This window comes from Scheffersomyces xylosifermentans (assembly GCF_036884685.1).
Source record: "Scheffersomyces xylosifermentans strain CBS 12540 chromosome Unknown RJT20scaffold_4, whole genome shotgun sequence".
In the NCBI taxonomy this organism is placed as follows: Eukaryota; Fungi; Ascomycota; class Pichiomycetes; order Serinales; family Debaryomycetaceae; genus Scheffersomyces; species Scheffersomyces xylosifermentans.
The window spans coordinates 409,721-428,858 of NW_027042942.1; the positions used below are offsets into that span (position 1 = coordinate 409,721).

A 19,138-nucleotide genomic window follows, 5' to 3' on the forward strand; every position below is an offset into this window, starting at 1 on the left:
TACTCCAATTACAATCCTGAGAGAGTAGAAGAAATCCCGGAAATAGTAGAATATGTATGAAGTTGTCAAAAGTGCTCGAATTACACACACAATTCAACAGCACAAAATATATGTCCATAACTGATCTCTTCCCATAGATCTCTTCCTATAGGAATATATCTATCCTCAACCATAATTAACCTCCACTTTAACTAACCTCCACTATAATTAAACTCCAATCTAATCATGCATCCCCATGCAGGACTTACACCTCTCCTTTGACTCATCACGGCGTATCACTACTATTTCCAAAGGCCCGATACAGGACATAATAGGAATGGCAGAGATGAATCGGCGCTTCGAAATATGGAGTCATAGGGAAGTGAAAAATTTACAATTCGAGCAAGAAAAGTAGTCTTCGTGAGATTGTTTAAAAGGGATTTAGTTCTTTGGACTTTGTTGTTGTTTCTTGTTCTACTGAGAGTATTTCCATCTGCTGTAAGTTGCTTCCGTAGATCAGTATTCACAGTGTCCATTGAACATTAAATTATTCATATTTCACAATAGATAGGAAGTGTATCAATTGCTGATAGGATTCTGAAAATTTGTCTTGAAAACAAAAGAAGCGCCTATTTTCACAGTAGGTACTATTTGATTTTAAAAATAACACTCTAGCTGCTACTGCCATTACTCCAGAGTACATACATCATGTCCGAGTTCTGGTTGAATTACTTGGACAACCCCACGTTATCGGTGTTGCCCCATGACTACCTCAAGCCTGCTAATAACCAATCGGTAGAAGCTACCTACTCTTTTGAAACGCCGGTCAGAGCGGACTTTGTTTTTGGCTTATCAGTCTTTGCCGCTTTGGTATACAGATTGACAGGTGACGAAGACATTGTCATTGCTACAGATGCAGGCACTTCTGGAACAGAATTCATAATCAGGTTGAATTTGACTCCAGAAGTCTCCTTCCAGGATTTGCTTGCAAAAGTTTCCTCTGAGTTCAAGACTAACTCCTCCAATATTGACTACAAGTCACTCTCCGAGATTTCTGAAAAGATCAAGAAAGCCAAGAACTTAGATGATCATCCAGGTTTATTCAGATTGTCGTACCAGCACGCAAATGCAAACCAACAATTGTCAACGACAGTTGAGGGATCGGTCCGTGACTTGGCTGTGTTTACCGATGGTGAGAAGTTTACCATTTTCTACAATGCATTGTTATACAAACATGACAGAATACAAGTATTAGGTGAGCAATTGTCTCAGTTTATCACTGTTGTATCGAAGGATGCGAACATTGCCATCACTAAGGTAAATTTGATTACTCCTTTACAGAAGGGACAGTTACCAGATCCTACTTTGGACTTAGACTGGGCAGGCTATAGAGGTGCTATTCAGGACATCTTCATGAAAAATGCTGAAGCACACCCTGACAGACCCTGTGTTGTTGAGACCAAGTCATTCTTGGATCCAACTACCAAAACAAGAACTTTCAACTATAAGCAAATCAACCAAGCTTCCAATATTGTAGGAAACTACTTGAAGGAAACTGGTATCAAAAAGGGAGATATTGTCATGATCTACGCATACAGAGGTGTCGACTTGATGATTGCAGTCATGGGAGTCTTAAAGGCAGGTGCCACTTTTTCCGTGATTGACCCAGCATACCCTCCAGCTAGACAAAATATCTACCTCTCTGTTGCAAGACCAGCTGGTTTAATTGGATTAGAGAAGGCTGGAACTTTAGATTCCTTGGTTGTTGACTACATCAAAAAAGAGTTGAACGTAGTCACGACGATACCACAGTTAAAAATCAATGATGATGGCTCCTTAATTGGTGGTTTCTTGGAAGGTGAGGCGACTGATTGCTTAACAGCATATACTAAGTTTCAAGACAAGCCAACAGGTGTTATTGTGGGTCCAGACTCAAATCCTACCTTGTCTTTTACGTCTGGATCTGAAGGTGTTCCAAAGGGTGTTTTAGGTCGTCACTATTCCTTAGCATACTATTTCCCTTGGATGGCCAAGAAGTTTGGGTTATCTGAGAAGGATAAGTTCACAATGTTGTCTGGTATAGCACACGATCCTATCCAAAGAGACATGTTCACTCCTCTATTCTTGGGAGCTCAATTGTTAGTTCCAACTGCTGATGATATTGGAACTCCAGGAAAATTGGCTGACTGGATGGCTGAATATGGTGCTACAGTAACTCACTTGACCCCTGCTATGGGTCAGTTGTTGAGTGCTCAGGCTTCGACTCCAATTCCAACTTTACACCATGCCTTCTTCGTTGGTGATATTTTGACAAAGAGAGATTGTTTAAGATTACAGACATTGGCCGAAAATGTATACATCGTCAATATGTACGGTACTACGGAAACCCAAAGATCTGTTTCGTACTTTGAAATCCAAAGTAGAAAGAGTGATTCCACTTATTTGAAGAACTTGAAGGATGTCATGCCAGCCGGTACCGGTATGTTCAACGTTCAATTATTAGTTGTCAACAGAAACGATACTTCACAAACTTGTGGTGTCGGTGAAGTCGGTGAGATCTATGTTAGAGCAGCTGGTCTTGCCGAAGGATACAGAGGGTTGCCAGACTTGAATAAAGCCAAGTTTATTACCAACTGGTACGTCGATCCAAAAGAATGGATTAAGAAGGATGAAGAGAACAAGAAGCCCGAAGAAACCTGGAGAGAAGAGGGCTGGTTTGGTCCAAGAGATAGAATGTACAGGACTGGTGACTTGGGCCGCTACCTTCCTGATGGTAACGTTGAATGTTGTGGTAGAGCTGATGATCAAGTCAAGATTAGAGGGTTCAGAATTGAATTGGGTGAGATCGATACACACTTGTCCCAGCATCCATTGGTCAGAGAAAATGTAACTTTGGTCAGAAGGGACAAAAACGAAGAACCAACTTTAATCTCTTACATTGTTCCAAAGGACTCTGCAGAATTGAAGAACTTTAAGTCTGAAATTGACGATTCTGAGGAAGTCGACGACCCTATAGTTGAGGGATTAGTAATTTACAGGGAATTGATCAAAGACATCAAGAGCTACTTGAAGAAGAGATTGGCTGCTTACGCCATTCCTACAATTGTGGTTCCATTGACTAAGTTGCCATTAAATCCAAATGGTAAGGTGGACAAGCCAAAGTTGCCATTCCCAGACACAGCTCAATTAGCTGCCGTCTCCAGATTAATCACTAGCAATAAGGCTGGTGGCGCCGAAGGAACAGAAGAGGAAGAGTTTTCCAAATTGGAAGAAGTGGTCAGGGACTTGTGGTTTGAAGTTTTGCCTAATAGACCAGCAACTATCTCCAAGGATGATTCCTTCTTTGACTTAGGAGGTCACTCTATTTTAGGTACTAGAATGATCTTTGAATTAAGAAAGAAGTTAAATGTGGACGTTCCTTTGGGAGTCATCTTCAAGAATCCAACGGTTGAGGCATTTGCTAAAGAAGTGGAGAAGTACATCAAAGGAAATGACTTTCAATTGGCAGATGGAAAGAAAGAAGATGAAGAAGAGGCTGCAGACACGATTGAATATGCCAAGGATGCTGTTCATTTATCGGAAACAGCTTTGTTGAAGAGCTATGACTCTTTGAAAAGTCTTGACACCAGTAAACAAATTAATGTCTTTGTCACTGGTGCTACTGGTTTCCTTGGATCTTTCATTCTTCGTGATATCTTGACAGCTCGTCCAAATCAGTCGTTCAAAGTTTATGCTCATGTAAGAGCCTCTTCTAAGGAAGCAGGTTTGGAAAGGTTGCGCAAAACAGGTACCACTTACGGAATATGGGAAGAGAAGTGGGCGCAAAATATTGAAGTAGTCTTGGGTGACTTATCCAAGCCCCAATTCGGTTTGGATGATAGTACTTGGAGTAAATTGGCTGACACTATTGACGTCATTGTACACAATGGTGCCTTCGTCCATTGGGTGTATCCTTACTCACAGTTGAGAGATGCTAACGTTATTGGTACAATTAACGTCTTGAACTTATGTGGTCAAGGTAAAGCCAAATACTTCTCTTTTGTTTCTTCGACCTCTGCTCTTGATACTGATTATTTTGTCCATTTATCTGACGAATTAGTAGCAAAGGGTTTGCCAGGCCTTCCGGAGTCAGATGATTTATCTGGATCAGCTAAAGGTCTTGGCAATGGTTATGGTCAGTCGAAGTGGGCTGCCGAATATATTATAAGACAAGCTGGTAAGAGAGGATTGAGAGGGTGTATCACTAGACCTGGATATGTCACAGGTTTTACTGAAACTGGTGCCTCTAACACAGATGATTTCTTGTTGAGAATGTTGAAGGGTAGTGCTGAGTTAGGATTTTACCCAGATATCTCAAACAACGTGAATATGGTTCCAGTGGATCAAGTTGCCAGGGTGGTTGTTGCTACTGCTTTGCATCCACCAGTGGATACTGAATTGGCTGTAGCACACGTAACAGGTCATCCAAGAATTAAATTCAACGACTTCTTAGGAAACTTGAAGACTTATGGTTACGAGACCCATGGTGCAGACTACCCAGACTGGAGGAAGGCATTGGAAAAGTACGTCGTAGAGGAGTCTAAAGACTCAGCATTGTTTCCATTATTGCATTTTGTATTAGACAATTTACCTCAAGACACTAAGGCACCAGAATTGGATGATTCAAACGCCGTTAAGTCCTTGAAGTTGGATGCTGAATGGACTGGTGTAGACGCCAGCGGTGGTAAGGGTGTTGATAGCAAGCAAACAAGTATCTACATTAGTTACTTGGTAGAAACTGGATTCTTGCCAAAGGCAACTGGTGAAGCCGCATCCAAATTACCAAAGGTGAAGATCAGTGAAGAGACCTTGAAGTTGATCCAAGCCGGTTCAGGTGGCCGTTCTTCAGCTGCTTCTTAAATGTGGGACCTCTCTGAACGGTGCTGTAGATATATTTCACGAATTCCAAAATAAATAGACTTTGATAAGTTGATTCTGTAGATCCATAAGAAAGAAAGAGAGACAGAAATGTGTTTAATAGGAGGTGCCTTCTCCTTCATGGATAGATATGTAACATTATAGCGAAGACATTATGCTTCATTCTACACTTTAAAGACACACACACATCACATAAGAGGCCACCATTAACCAAAATAAAAAAAAGCGACATAACTCGTCTGCAACATCCTACACAACTTTTCTCCATACTCTATTTGGTACACCCTTTTTGTTACACTCTGTTTGTTAGATCCTTTAATGTAACACTCTGATTGGTACATCCCGAATGCTACACCAACCTATTTTAACACTCTGCTTCCAACACCCCGATTGCTACACCTGCTTGATACACCCCGATCGCTACACCCTGTTTGATACACCTGCTTGATGCACCCTGTTCTTTAACCCCCCCCTCCCTTTGTTACACCCTGTTTGTTACCACTCCATCGTCTTGTCAATAGCTGCAAAATTCCCAATTGGTAGCGCATACAACTCTACTACAACACAAATATATCCTGCAGATACCGCAAACATATGACTCCGCCAAACACATGTTACTACAAATTATAGATTTCAACTATAGACGAAGAATACCATATAACAGGACCTAGAAAGGTTGCAATCGGTGGAAAACGCTTGGCAGGGCTCATATCTACTCGGGAATGCCATTTTCATAGCAATGTCTGTCCGTGAACATAGTACGAACGAGCCCTCTGTTGTGGGAGGCTCGGGCCAGGTACGGGACGTACCACCTCAGTTCAGGAAGGTACACCATCTGAAAGATACCAGCAATAATAAACCTTTCAAGGGCATGGAAGACACTGAGATTGATCCCAAGGCACCTGCGCCTTCCCCGGCGATATCGTATAATTCAAAACATGCCAAATCCGTCGATAGTCATCTCCTGGTGGCTCAATCGTCAAGCCGAGATTCGTCTGGGGGGAGCAGTAACAATAGCAACGACAGTAATAACAGTAATAATGGGAATAATAACGGAAATATTAATAATATCAGCATCAATGCCACGACCACAACACCTCAGAATACTGTCCACCACTTGAACGCCATTAATAACAATAACAGCTCCAGTAGCATTAATAATACCACCAATACCCCTAATAACAGCAATAACAACATCTTTATGAGGCGAAACAAGCAAGTGACAGATCGAAGAAGCTCAGTACCTTATGACTCTAACACTGCAAATAGCCCTTCTCCATCGCATACCCTCTTGTCCTCGCAGATGGCTCTAAACAGATCGCTTGTAACATTGCAGGCCCAACAAAGAAACCCCAATTCGAACGCAGGGCCGGGCCTCAAGCAGTTGCTGACTCCACGTAAATTCATGGGTCCATTGACCTCAATAGTACCCTCCCACACAAATACTCCTAATAACGGTAGTGTCTTAGCGAATGGATTTGAAGTGGCGTCAAAACCTCTTGTGACAACAACCAGTGAGTCCGACAAGAAGCGTTTGGTGGATCAATTTTACAACTCTGTCAATGAATCGGCACCGGTAAGTAGGCTGACCAGTGCCACTGAGTTGGAGCTGTTTTTTAAAGCGAATGCTAAAAAGGCACATTCTCCCACTGCAGAGAAAGCATTAAAATGGATGGAGACGCCCTCTCATGAACCAGAAGCGAAGGGTATAAAGCCTCTAAAGAGTAAATCTCCTATTAACTTTACAGATGAAAAGTTCAATAACATTATAAATAGTGGAGGTTTCTCTTTTCCGACAAATTCTTTAAAATTGATAGAGGATGAAGAATTGACTAATTACTTGTTGAATATAGACACAATCATTGAGGACATTAGCAAGGATAACGAGGCACTCTTCGCCAAAGGGAAGATCGGTCCAGATGGACGCCATCATCCACATGTTCCTAATAAGGAACTGTTAGAACCATTATCAAGAATTATGCGATCTCTTTCCAGCACCTTGGCAGAAAAGTCCAAGTTGATTCTATTGGAAGAAGGGGACAGCCAGATGGAGACATTAGAGCAACTAAATGCATTGAGCAGGTACCTACTGGGCTTGTCTAGGTCGACAAACGAATTACGAGAGCAGTTGGTGCTGAATAGAGAGGAGATAAAGTCAAAATATCAAAGTAATATTACGGACAGCTTGAATCGCTTGAGAGATCTCTCTGACGAACTCAATAATCTTGAGAACAAATTAACAAAAATCAAACACAAGGTGAATGAGAGTAAAAGCATAATGTCACGAGAAATGGCTGATAAGATCGATGTACTAGAGTATATTAACGACAGGTTTAAAGAGCACTCGACGGAGAAACGCAATTTGCGTTTCAAGCAGTTGAACATAGGGCTAGCTGTGCTTGTCGTTGTAGTTAGTGTCTACTTTACTTATAGATGAGTACCGAGTTGCTCTCATTCACCAACCTTGGCATACATATTTGCAAGCCATAAAAATTTCTACATACGTATTATGATTAATAAATATCATCGCATACACAATAATATTTAACATTTAGAAATAACTGTATAATATATTAATAATAAGTAATGTAAAGAGGATATATTTATTTCTTTTCAATCAATGGCCCGTAGTACCGGTTGCTTACCAAGGTCCGATACTAAATACTCTGCTATGAACATCATTTTCCAGCCACCATGTTAGGAAGTCAGCTTTCGACATTCGTACCTTGAATCCGGTCTATTCTGAATAAAATGTTTGTGGCATCTAATAAAAGCAACAGTGGCAATTCCAGGTTCTCATGCAAAGACATAACGTTTCAGCCTTTGGACAGCTAGAAAAACCATCTCTCCTCTTCAGAGACATCAAGAGAACAAGTTAAACCATACTGTACTCTCAACATTTTCAGCAGCCGACACTGTTGATGATAAGCTGCATCAATACGACGAACATGGTTAATAATAAAGCAGGCTTATTACAATTAGCGCTTGATTTTTGCTTAGTTGGGGCCACAACAAAAACGGTTCCATTGAGACAATATTCATCGGAGCCGCTAATCTTATCAACTGGGGCCAGTGAATTTGTATTGGTACAATTCTGAGCATCCGGGGATGAAACATAAATTGTTGTATTTGCACAAAAGGTTACGTTCAGGTGGGGGTTAGGGCCAGGGTAATACCACGGGCCACCATTGCAGCTTACTCTAAAAACTTCGTTCATTTTGGTGCTACAAACCAAGCTGACTTGTATTTCTAAGCAATTAAAGTGGAATCTGGCCCTCTTTTAACCAAGTCTATATAAGGACCTACGACAATTCCGTAGAGGACTACATAACGCCAACAGGCACAAGTGGAAGGACACTGCGTGTCCGAAGTAGCCGAAACGAAACCTTAAAAAACTATACGGTGTATGACCTAAAATTCCATTTGCCCAAAAACAGTAGCACTCCCATTTAAAAATCGACAGACGAGAAATACATCAACAACATGTTATTATATTATATGCTCAACTATTACCTTAATTGAAGTAGTATGTTCAGCTATCATACCTTGTATTAACACTAAAGTTATCACAACAGTTCGTCAAAGTGGAAGGCTCGACATGGATAATGATAAGCCATACTTAGGAACGGCCCCAAATTTGTCTTTCCCAATTGAGCCGTAAGTATTGTCTGCATTTTTAAAATTGTCCCAAAAGAGGATTTCCTTCTGAGAATTAGACTTAACCTTTCTCCACAATTTCGCATCCTTGAAATTATTTTTCTGTGCGTCTATTATATTCGCTTATATACATTTACAAAATATTGCTTATCGAGGTTAGTTAACAATAGCAATTACGAGTCTAACTAAATAATAGTTTATATGACGCACCAACCAACCTTGAACCTGAATAGCTTCAGTCAAGCTCCGTTTTTGTCTCCTCTACATTCTTGGAAACGAGTGTACTACATTTGTGTCAGATAGAGAATGATTGCTGTACAAGTACATTATAATCGAAGGTGACTTGCGAGGGGTCCTAAGAGATGACTTAATTTGAGAGTGATCGGTGTGAAGTGCCTTTGATTTGATGCGCCAAAGGACGTCGTAGTGAGATATAAAACTTCTTAATAATGCCTTGTTCTCATAGGGTGATACTTTTTGAAACGTTTTGAATGATCTACAGAGAGAGCAAGCGACAGTAAGACTTTGAAATCTACATAAGGAGAAAGCTGCAGTAAGTGTTTGAAATCCGTGTTGGCAACATTATTCGTTAATTCCTTTAATGTCAGAGAGATCACAGAATACAGCACATGGAAATGAAAAGTCATGGTATTTACAATAAATCGAAGTTGATTCTCTAATACTCCTGTTGATTTGGAAAACAGCCTCTCTTGAAGTTGAGTTTTTTCCCCTTTTGCATATGTAGAGTCCATTTGTATATGAACAAATATACATTTTGTGCAGCGTACTTGTCTCTTTACGAGCGGCAAAATGACCTTTATACTATCATATTAGCGTTTAGCCTAGGCACAGCTCCCACGTTCAATATTGGGTACCCGAAAACAATAATATTCGATGTTGCACATACCAATCAGGCCCAAAATGCACACGGCGACTCCATCAGAATCCATATAGCTTCAAACTAGTTCTTTTTCAACACAAAGCATGTCACAGAACAACGTACCATCCCCCACTCACCAAAATTACCACATTTCTACCAAATACCTACTGGCCACACACCACGCAGGGAGCATCAGGGCGAAGCCCCCATGTGTGAATTATAATTTGCCGTGCAATACGCATAAGAAATCCCACCACCGTCCCCCAAAGCCGTTAAATGTCTACATGGCTAAGGGTCGTGCGCCCCTAGCTTAATCACCACAGTGCATCTTCTTCGACCACTATAACCACTAAGAATACTAGGCAACAGAGAACATTTGGCACGTGACATTCCATAATGTGCCGAAATACTTGCATATAATCCCCCAATGCAGGCCATTTCCTATTTCCAGATTGACACCAGCTGTCTGAAGAAGAAAAGAAGGTAGTACGGCCGACGCCTAATTACCAGGGCACCCTAATGTTATGACCGTTTTTCGGGAAATTAGTGGCACAGTGGCATTCGTATTTGGCTCCATTGGCTTGGTAACGGCTTAAATCGAAGGCTGACATCTGACTGAAAAAAAAATCGTATATTGCTGTATTGCTGTAGTCTAGGTGGTGCAGTGCAATGGTTTGCAGCGTAGTGGCACGCAGCCTAACGGAGCTCGCATACCATGGCCACGGTCTTTTTGCATGCCTTTGGCAAGGCCATTTCCTCAGATTCTTCGATGATTCATTGCTTTTGGTTTTGTTCCGTTGTTCCTTCTTCTCCCCCATTTCTTTATGGCCTTCAAGTAACTTGCATTCATTTGCCTGGTTTTCATGGGATTCCGCCCAGCAATCCGAATCACATTGCCCTTACCCGAGCCTCAAGCCTGTCTGTAGTACCTAACAGTTTTGTCCCCTGTATGCCAAATCTCACCCACCTCACTGCTCCTCCAAATATGCCATCTCTCTCATACTCGCTCTCCAAACGCTTGGAGAAAACCGCCGTCCCAATAAGGCAACTCACAAGTGACGCCAGAAAAAAAAGAAATTTATCATCTTTCCAAGATCAAACCTTGCAATTTACAAGGAATTGTAATTTACAGCAAGAGTGTTTGGCGGCTATTAATTTACAGGTACCATTCTTATTCTTATACTTATTCTTATTATTCCAGGGTTTTCTTGTTGGTTTATAAGTGAGATCTTGGTAGTTTCTCTTTATTGATAGCATATCGTGGCAGCTTCCATTGACAAGCCGTTGGTATTAATAGTAGGATCTGAACAGTATCAGTCAATAATATTAATAATATTTAATATTAATTTACTATTACTACGAGCAACATTTATTATAAGTCCGTGAAGAGTGTAAAAAAGTTTTCCTTAAGATCGGTATATCTTTCAACAATCATCCGCTGTTCCTTATCCAGCAAGAAGTCACCAACTAAACAAGCCTGAGCTTCCCAAGGGCCCCGTTCATTTTGGAATTCCACCAGTCCTATCGTCGTTGTTTGGCAGTCTCTCCGGAAATAAGACTATCTCTGCCGTGAAGCCATCGCCCGACACTATTAGAAGTGCCAGTTAATTATAATCATAAACGTCGGAAGTTCTTGTAGCTCGTACCCTGATATTTCCGGCTGAAAACATCACCACAGTGTTAGTATCACATACTCAATCTCCACCCCTTAGCAGCATCGCTTCGTTGGTGTGTCACCGCTGTTTTGCATTCACGCCGTCGAAACAACTTTAAGTGTTCGCCAACACCATCATTTGGTATTCTTGTCCTTACAGACTTAAATCTCGGCACTCTCGCCATCACGTCATCCCTTGGACTAGCTTCGTCCATAAATACTCGCATTCTAACCGAACTCAGGACGACAATCTCCCATCATTATGGCTGAAGTCTTATCATTAATCCACGATGACCCTGAGGTCCCAGCATTCAATCTCTCACACATATCTTTCAGATATTTCCAGACCTTCCGTGATATCATTGCATACCTATTCTCCAGAGGAAATAGCGAGACTGACACAAACCATCCTATAGTAGTCATTCTTAACTCTGATATATCCGGTGAAGAAGGAACGCTCGATGGGCTAACCCCTGCCGACAAGAAACTTGTACTTAAGTACTTCTTCCTCCAATTGAATGTCATCATTGTCCTCCCATCGCATTTATCAGCATACTCCCAGATTAATCAGAAGATTGCCCTGGTCAAAAAATTGATAACAAACAGAATATCTCGTGTTGAGACCTGGACAGGTACTGGATCAAGTCCCATTAATGACCATTACTCACAAAATTCTGGAGACCGTGAGCTTGAAGACATCATCTCCACCATGTCATTCATTCTCAGCAACAACACAACCAAATCGCATCGTACCACTGACCACATCATATACCTCAAAGACCTCATCATCAAGGAAATTGATTTCCAGTCCTTGCTTGCAGATCATTCCCCAGGTCATTTAGCTCTGTTGTGTCATGCAGTTGGTCATTGGGCATTTCCCGCCCATGAGTTAACTAATGATGATTTGGTATATTCTGTGTTTTTGATGATTAAGTATGCCTTGAGACAGGTTGAGAAGAATCATTCTGACACCGGTTTGCATATCCCTACGTCCAATGAATTATTGGGGTTTGTTTTTATGGTGAGGGATACATACAAAAATGGTAACCCTTTCCATAACTTTCGTCACGCAGTCGATGTCTTGCAAGCCTGCTTTCACTTCTTGATCAGATTAGACTGCTTGCCCGTTTTCAAACAGCTAAAGTTTGATCCAAAGTCAGAGGACGTAGAATTTCTCAAAGAAGACTATGTTAATACTGCCGAACAGGAATTAGTTCCACTTTTTGGAAATCCAGGACCGTCTAAAAAGACGGCGCCAACTGCTGGTGGATCTGGAGGATCATCTAATAGAGCTGCCAAGTCAAGTTCGCCGTCACATTCGCCGAACCATTTGAATCATTTGCAAACACTCGGTTTGTTAATTGCTGCATTGGGCCATGACGTGGGACATCCAGGAGTTACCAATGCCTTCATGATAAAGAATTTGGCCCCAACATCGATTTTGTTCAATGATCGTTCAGTTCTAGAACTGTTCCACTCCTCTGTTTTCATTAACAAGATTTTAGCTGTAAACTGGCCCACCTTGTTGACCGTCCACACAGAAGGTGAAATGAAATCCGAATTGTCGTTGCGTGAAATTATTATATCAAGTATCTTGGCCACAGATATGGCTGAGCACTTCGAATATATCGATCGTTTGAAGAACTTGAGATCGCATGATTTCATCAAACACAATAATAGAGTAAAGTTAATTTCCTCGCTTTTGATCAAATGTGCAGATATCTCTAATGTTACAAGACCATTAAGAGTGTCTTCGCAGTGGGCAATGGTACTTGCCAGGGAGTTTGATGAGGTAGCCATGCTCGAGAAAAAGATCAGCTTGGAGGACCAAGAGTTAGATCTTTCGAAAGATTTGATATACACAAGGGTGCCAAAGCAGTTGGACAGTATTTTGGAAGCTGTCCCAACATTGCACAAGGGACAAATATTCTTCATTAATACTTTTGCTGAGAACTTGTTCAACAACATCGCGGAGTTATTGCCGGAGTTGAAGTACACATGTGATATAATCAGAGAGAATAAGGAATTTTGGCTCAATAGAAACGAATAAGAGGACCGGTAGGATTGGGTCAACTCTTGGCGGGTTATTGTATTTTAGGACGTTGCTGCTTAATTAATAGAGAAGAGTAGTGAGATAGAACGGATGTAATACAGGATATGTAATATATGTAACACGATAAAAAGTGCATTGGCAGGAATAGAACTATATATGAGTGTCTTTTGTCGGGGGATATACATTGGTATACCCGGTAGAGGCTGATAAACACAGTAGAGGGCTGCTTAACAATATATAAAGCCCAGCTTAGCAAATGTACAGCTTCCTATTTCTCTTTGCTCTCATTTTGCACCCAAATGCTAGGACATCAAACCAATTTAAAGACCCACACATCAACAAGCGCCACATGAACTTAAATGTCTTCACAACCGTTGATGTATACTATCTCACTACACTGCCTAGTTACTGACTTAATTGCTTACAAAAGTTCATTTGCTGTTCAAAATTCAAGAAAGAGAGAACTTATAGAACTACATATCTCTTTATCTACTTCTATGATACTACGGACACCAAATTAGCTTCTGTCACCCCACCACATGAAATGATGCACACTGGCCCCGTAGTAGGTGTGCTGCCCTGATTTGGACTAACGTTTAGTGCACTATTGTATTTTAGCCGTTAAGGCACGAAGCACAACTAAAGCCCATTGATAAAATTAAAACTAAGTAAGTTTTGCATTGGATATACACACGCTCAAAGCTCATAGCAGCATACATATAAAAACCACGTAAAACTACATAAAACCACAAAATCTCACGAAAACTTCATACTGTCGAAACTCAACTCATAATGAACATTAGCATAATGAATGGCTATACTGCATAACATAGACAAAGCATATATAGAGGGACTCAGTGAGCTTTGACACAGGGTGACACAGCACAGGCACACAGTCAGACAAAGAAGCACTGAGACAAACAAACAACACACACACACACACACACACAGGCAACACCCGCAGGTAAAACACCCAGGAACTTACCACGTGATTCTACAAACCCATCCTCTCCTTCCTCCACACTGCCCCAGCGCACGACCCTCCACCACCACCGACTCCATCCACCATGATCACATGCAGGACTTCATCTCACAATTTTTTTCTCGCTCACTCTCACTCTTTCGGGCTCACTAACGGAAATGAAATGGCAGCCAATTTTCTGGTGTAAAAGTTGAAGTTCCAAGTCCCTCCACGGAAAGCGTGTTAGGCTGGTTTCTTTCTCGACACACCATTCAATTCACCCTAACGAGTCCGTGTAGTGTCAGTGCGCAGTATCACAGTTCTCCCTTGGTTTGTGAGTCCCGAACGTTCAGCGTTACTCCCGAAATTCCACGTTTGCTGTGCTTGTTCTTACTTGCTATACTTCTCCAAAAAGTAGACATTTCGGCCCATCACCGTGAGTCTTTAAGCGCTTAACAAAAAGTGCTTGAATTATCTATCGACAACCCAAAAATCCACCATTCTGGTTGTGTGTGACGGCCTCTGAAATCAACTGCTCTCGCAAGATTTCTCCACGAATACTCTGTGTCATCCTCCATCGAACCGTATCGTCCCATATTATTTCCTCATTTGACGCCCACGTCAAGTCAACTGCTTGTGTACGAACCTTATCATTGCTATTTCTTTGCTGGTAGATCGCCACATTGCTGCTTGTAGTTGCATTTCCAATAGATACCAAAGAAGTCAGTTTTGACAGCTTCTCATTTCTTCTACTTGTACGTTTAGATCTCATCCGTCTATTACGTCATAGTAACCTAACAAAAGACGCCAGCGTTCGCCGACCACTAAATCACAGGTGGTAGAGCTTATTAGATATTAATGGATCCTACAGAAAAATCCGATTCTACCAACTCAATCATGGACAGACCTATAATATTGTCGCCTCCACCTTTGGAGCAACACAAGTTCGCCCACTTCGCATCGTCGACCGCCACCCCATCAAATGTTGCAGTTCAAAACCCTCTTCCAGTGGGCCACACTGATAGACAGCAAAGTGTAGGATATAACTTGCAACATGAGTTCGAGACCTTGACTGCGGACTTGGATTTGGACTTAAGAAACAACAAGGAGTCCAAAAACTCAACTAACTCTACGAATTCCACTTCAGCAGTTGCCTCAGCTCTGTCTATGGGCAACTCACAAAGTTTGTTGGCGCCTTCGGCTTCTAAATATGGCTTTTCTTCGGATCTTTTAGGTACTGGAGGTACCAATACTCCTCTAACTGGCCATCCATTGCTCCGCGAAACTGCCATTTCACCTATTCCAAACGTAGCAGGAGCCAATGCTGGTATTGCTCTGCTTCTTGGTAATGGTAACTCTAATACTGCCACTTCATCCAACAGTAACAACGCTGCTAGCAGCACTGCTACTGCGGCCAATTTTCCACTTGCTTCCATTCCTAATAGGCCGGTGTCAGTCAATGACTTTTCTAATTTCTTTGGTCGTCATCAACAAGTAGACGCACTTCAACAACACTCTACTTCTTTCTTCCTGGATTTGCTTTCTTTTACTTCGTGGATAGAGAATTTACCTCCACAAGATACAGTTTCCATGATTGAATACTTGTGCAACAACTTACCTTTGGACATCCTCTTGACATTCAAGTCGAAATTGGAAAACCATTTGACTTCTCAACACACCCATTCACAACAACAGCAACAACAGTACAATGTCATGTCCCCGTATAATGCATACCCTCAACAGGATTTGTATACTGACATTGAAAACTTGAACCTTGGGAACGACGTCTCCTCCAAGTTGCAGCAACCACAACCTCAACAGTCGTCACATCTTCATCAGCCAAAGCCTAAACCAAATGGTTACAGAGCTGGACAGTTCTTATTTGTTGATCAGAAAAACACAAGACCTAAGTCAGCTGAGCCAAGTCTTGTGAATATGAATGGCGGAATTGGTGGTAGATACCACGCCCATCAGCAGTTTGAAAGAGCTCGTTCTCCAACCTCTCATTTGTATGAAAAGACAAATTTTCTTCAGTTGGCTGCTGGCAATTCTCCTCACCATTTGAGTCAACAGCATCTGCACCAACAACAACTCCAGCAGCAGCAACAGCAATTACAGCAACAACTGACACTGCAATTGCATCAAAATCAGCAAGGAGCTACTGCGGGCCAAGGTGAAGATTCAAGAGATTTGAATGCCCACACGGCATTGAAACTAGGTGCATTGACGACCATCAACTCTAGAGTTGCATTGGACTCGAATAGAAAGCATCACCATGTTCATGGAGCTAGCTACAGCCAGGCACAAGGTAATGGTCAACAAAATCAATTTGCGCAATCATCACAACAGTTGGGCCTGCAACAGTTGAAGCAACCAATGAGCCAAGTCCTTGCTTATGAGGACACTATCAACAGAACCCTCAACTCTTCATCGGTACCTGTGTCGGTTCATCGTAATATTGCCAACAACAGCAGCAAGTCTCCAAAAAACAAGAAGAACGAGCAAAGGGTTGAGAGCTTATCCGGAATAAACTCTAACAATGTCAGCTCTACCAGCATTAGTAACTCCTCCAGCAACAACAATTTGACATCTTCGAATACTTCGATGCCTGCGGAGGTGACGAATATCGAATTATTGAATAACATCCCGGCGTGGTTGAAGTTATTACGTTTACATAAGTATACCGACTGCTTGAAGGATACACCTTGGCGCGAGTTGATTGAATTTGATAACGATGCATTGGAGTCAAAGGGTGTTGTTGCGTTAGGTGCTCGTCGTAAGTTATTGAAAGCATTCGATGTTGTGAAAGAAAACGTGGAAGGAGTTTAAGATATAGAATTGTTACTGCTCAGGTTTGAATTTTAAGGAAAGATTTGTACTATGAAAGATGAATTGATGAACAATTCTTGTTTAAAAAGACGATGATTTATAAAGTACAGCGATTGGTCTCAATCCTCCATTCTTTAATTATATATGGAGCATCAAAATAAACATTATAGATTATGAGCATAAGTTTAGACTTTCAATATAGTGTATATTACCGTAGCGTAAATTAATAGACATTAGAAGAAGAAAGGATATATAAAACCAGATTATAATGAAGTATAGAAGATGTAAATGACTCCCGTCTATGTGCTATGATGTTTGACCTCAAATGAGTGTATGTTCCTGGAAAAGTTGACACAGATACAAAGAGGATGGTGGCAAAACAAGAACCCAACAAATGATATTCAAAGTAATGATCAAGGATAATGATAAATTATTAGACAGCACAACTCTGAATGTGATCATGTCTTTGGAACAACAGCCTAGGGTGTGTTCATTCTGAAGGCGTTATTAGCTTCATTTTTGTCCACAAAGTTGATTCTGTTTCGAATGCACCAGACTCACATAATGATACAACAGGAGTTGGTCTTCTTAGCCTGCTTATAGAACATTCTAGAGGAGCTCGATAAAGCCTCAGATTTGTCAACCAAAGCATCCAATTTCTCACCTCTTTGCAATACACTTTCAATAGTCTTATGGAGAACAATCTTGGTTTCGTCCAACTCTTGCTGAACCTTCATAATGGAGTCCGCTTGAGAAGGATCCTGGTACTTCTTCAAGTATTGCTCCAATGTGTCGTAGCTCAAGGAGTTATTGGTAGCTGTGATAGAAGCCCATTCTTGCTGTGGGTGTAATGAGAGGTATTCCTCGAGGATCTTGTTGATTAATGTGTATGCTGGTCTGACTGGGTATTCCTTGTCGGTGATGACTACACAGGCGATACCTTCTGATCTGGTGTAGGTGTGGCCTACATAGTTGCCTTCTTCAATACTCTGTCTCTGGCCTGCTTGTGTACGTTGGGAAACGGTTTCCGAGAAGAACGTCATGAACTGAGAGACACCTGTACGCTCGAAGAACGAGAACTGGGACAAGTCACGGGCGGAGGTCAACTCAAGGGCTTTTTCGCCGGTTGTGCGGAGGATACCGATGTAGTATATCTTCATTGTGGATGGAGAGTCTGGCGAGTAGTTCTAGGGTAAGCAACAAAAGATGGCAAGGTAGAGTAAAGAATAATGATAGTGAAGCAAGAGATAAATAGAGGTTGGATGGATGTCGCAAATGTGACACGCAAAGAAAGTTGGGTTGACGATGTCGCGAAGGCATTGTTCCAGGGCACTGGAGAGTGCGACATTGCTGTTTTGGTAGTTAAGAATTTACTTCTAGTGGGGTATTTGATCGCATGAGTTGTTTACTGAATTTAGGTAGGAGGTTGTATAAGTTTTCATGAGGTAAATGAGTTTAAGAATGTTATCAACATTGAAAAGTGAAAATTGAAAAGTGTAGTGTATAGTTTATTGTGAGTAGCTTTCAGAAGAACGTAGACTTTGTCAATTGTGATGTTCACTATCGCAAACTGCAATCAGGAAACATGAAGATTGGTAATGTGAGTAGTGCATATTTGAAATTTGTTCGTACCTTATACTTCAGTGTGTCGTTAAATGAACAGCTTCTTCGGCTTGTGATAGACCCAGTGAAACTCTTATAGGAGAAGAATAATTAAAAAGAATCAAATGGATAGCCACAGTACCAAAACAGTTTCAACGGTGATGATGATGTATTGTTTTAAGAATGAGAAGGAGTGGAAAGGGAAGTGAACATAGTTGTTTTGCATCGAAGAGAAAAGTTACAACGAATGAAAAATTCATATACATATATATAAATATATATAACATGGTAGTGGTTCTATCTCATCGTAACTAACAAATAATGAGCAAAATGTCAGCCTCTTCGTGCTAAAGCCACTTCCCGGTTTTGTCTTTTGTCTCTGGCGAAGATTATTCCTGTGCTCACTTTCGTGCTAAATTTATTTCTCTCTCGCTAACTTTCCATCGCTAGCATCACTATTCGGAAGTCAAGTGTAGTCTGGAATGTTGTAGTAACAGGGTATGAAATTTTCCATTCTTGGTGCGTTTCCTTGTCATATAGAACTCATCTCTCACTTGAGAAGTATTATATTGTAGAAAGAGCAGATTTCTGGGGATATACGATATT

At 41.2% G+C, this 19,138-nt stretch overlaps 5 protein-coding genes across 5 annotated transcripts; 4 read left to right on the plus strand and 1 right to left on the minus strand. All coding sequences in view use genetic code 12, as the record gives it.

Annotated features, from left to right (window-relative positions):
- Nucleotides 1–373: 373 nt before the first annotated feature.
- LYS2 (L-aminoadipate-semialdehyde dehydrogenase) lies at nt 374–5,124 on the plus strand. Its single transcript, XM_064917120.1, has one exon. It carries the CDS (start codon nt 688–690, stop codon nt 4,876–4,878), a length of 4,191 nt encoding a protein of 1,396 aa, XP_064774181.1. The 5' UTR covers nt 374–687; the 3' UTR covers nt 4,879–5,124.
- Nucleotides 5,125–5,535: 411 nt separating this feature from the next.
- Nucleotides 5,536–7,445, plus strand: RJT20DRAFT_127898 (uncharacterized protein). The gene has a single exon (XM_064917121.1). It carries the CDS (start codon nt 5,636–5,638, stop codon nt 7,331–7,333), a length of 1,698 nt encoding a protein of 565 aa, XP_064774182.1. The 5' UTR covers nt 5,536–5,635; the 3' UTR covers nt 7,334–7,445.
- A 3,904-nt stretch (nt 7,446–11,349) lies between these two features.
- PDE2 (3',5'-cyclic-nucleotide phosphodiesterase) lies at nt 11,350–13,137 on the plus strand (the record flags this gene model as incomplete). Its single annotated transcript, XM_064921605.1, has 2 exons — nt 11,350–12,300; nt 12,388–13,137. The coding sequence occupies 2 exons, from the start codon at nt 11,350–11,352 to the stop codon at nt 13,135–13,137; spliced, it is 1,701 nt and encodes a 566-aa protein (XP_064774183.1).
- Nucleotides 13,138–14,959: 1,822 nt separating this feature from the next.
- On the plus strand, nt 14,960–16,930 carry RJT20DRAFT_96328 (uncharacterized protein; the record flags this gene model as incomplete). The annotated part of the gene is made up of 1 exon (XM_064921627.1): nt 14,960–16,930. One exon carries the CDS (start codon nt 14,960–14,962, stop codon nt 16,928–16,930), a length of 1,971 nt encoding a protein of 656 aa, XP_064774184.1.
- A 557-nt stretch (nt 16,931–17,487) lies between these two features.
- Nucleotides 17,488–18,090, minus strand: YKT6 (palmitoyltransferase; the record flags this gene model as incomplete). The annotated part of the gene is made up of 1 exon (XM_064921579.1): nt 17,488–18,090. One exon carries the CDS (start codon nt 18,088–18,090, stop codon nt 17,488–17,490), a length of 603 nt encoding a protein of 200 aa, XP_064774185.1.
- Between the last annotated feature and the right edge of the window lie 1,048 nt (nt 18,091–19,138).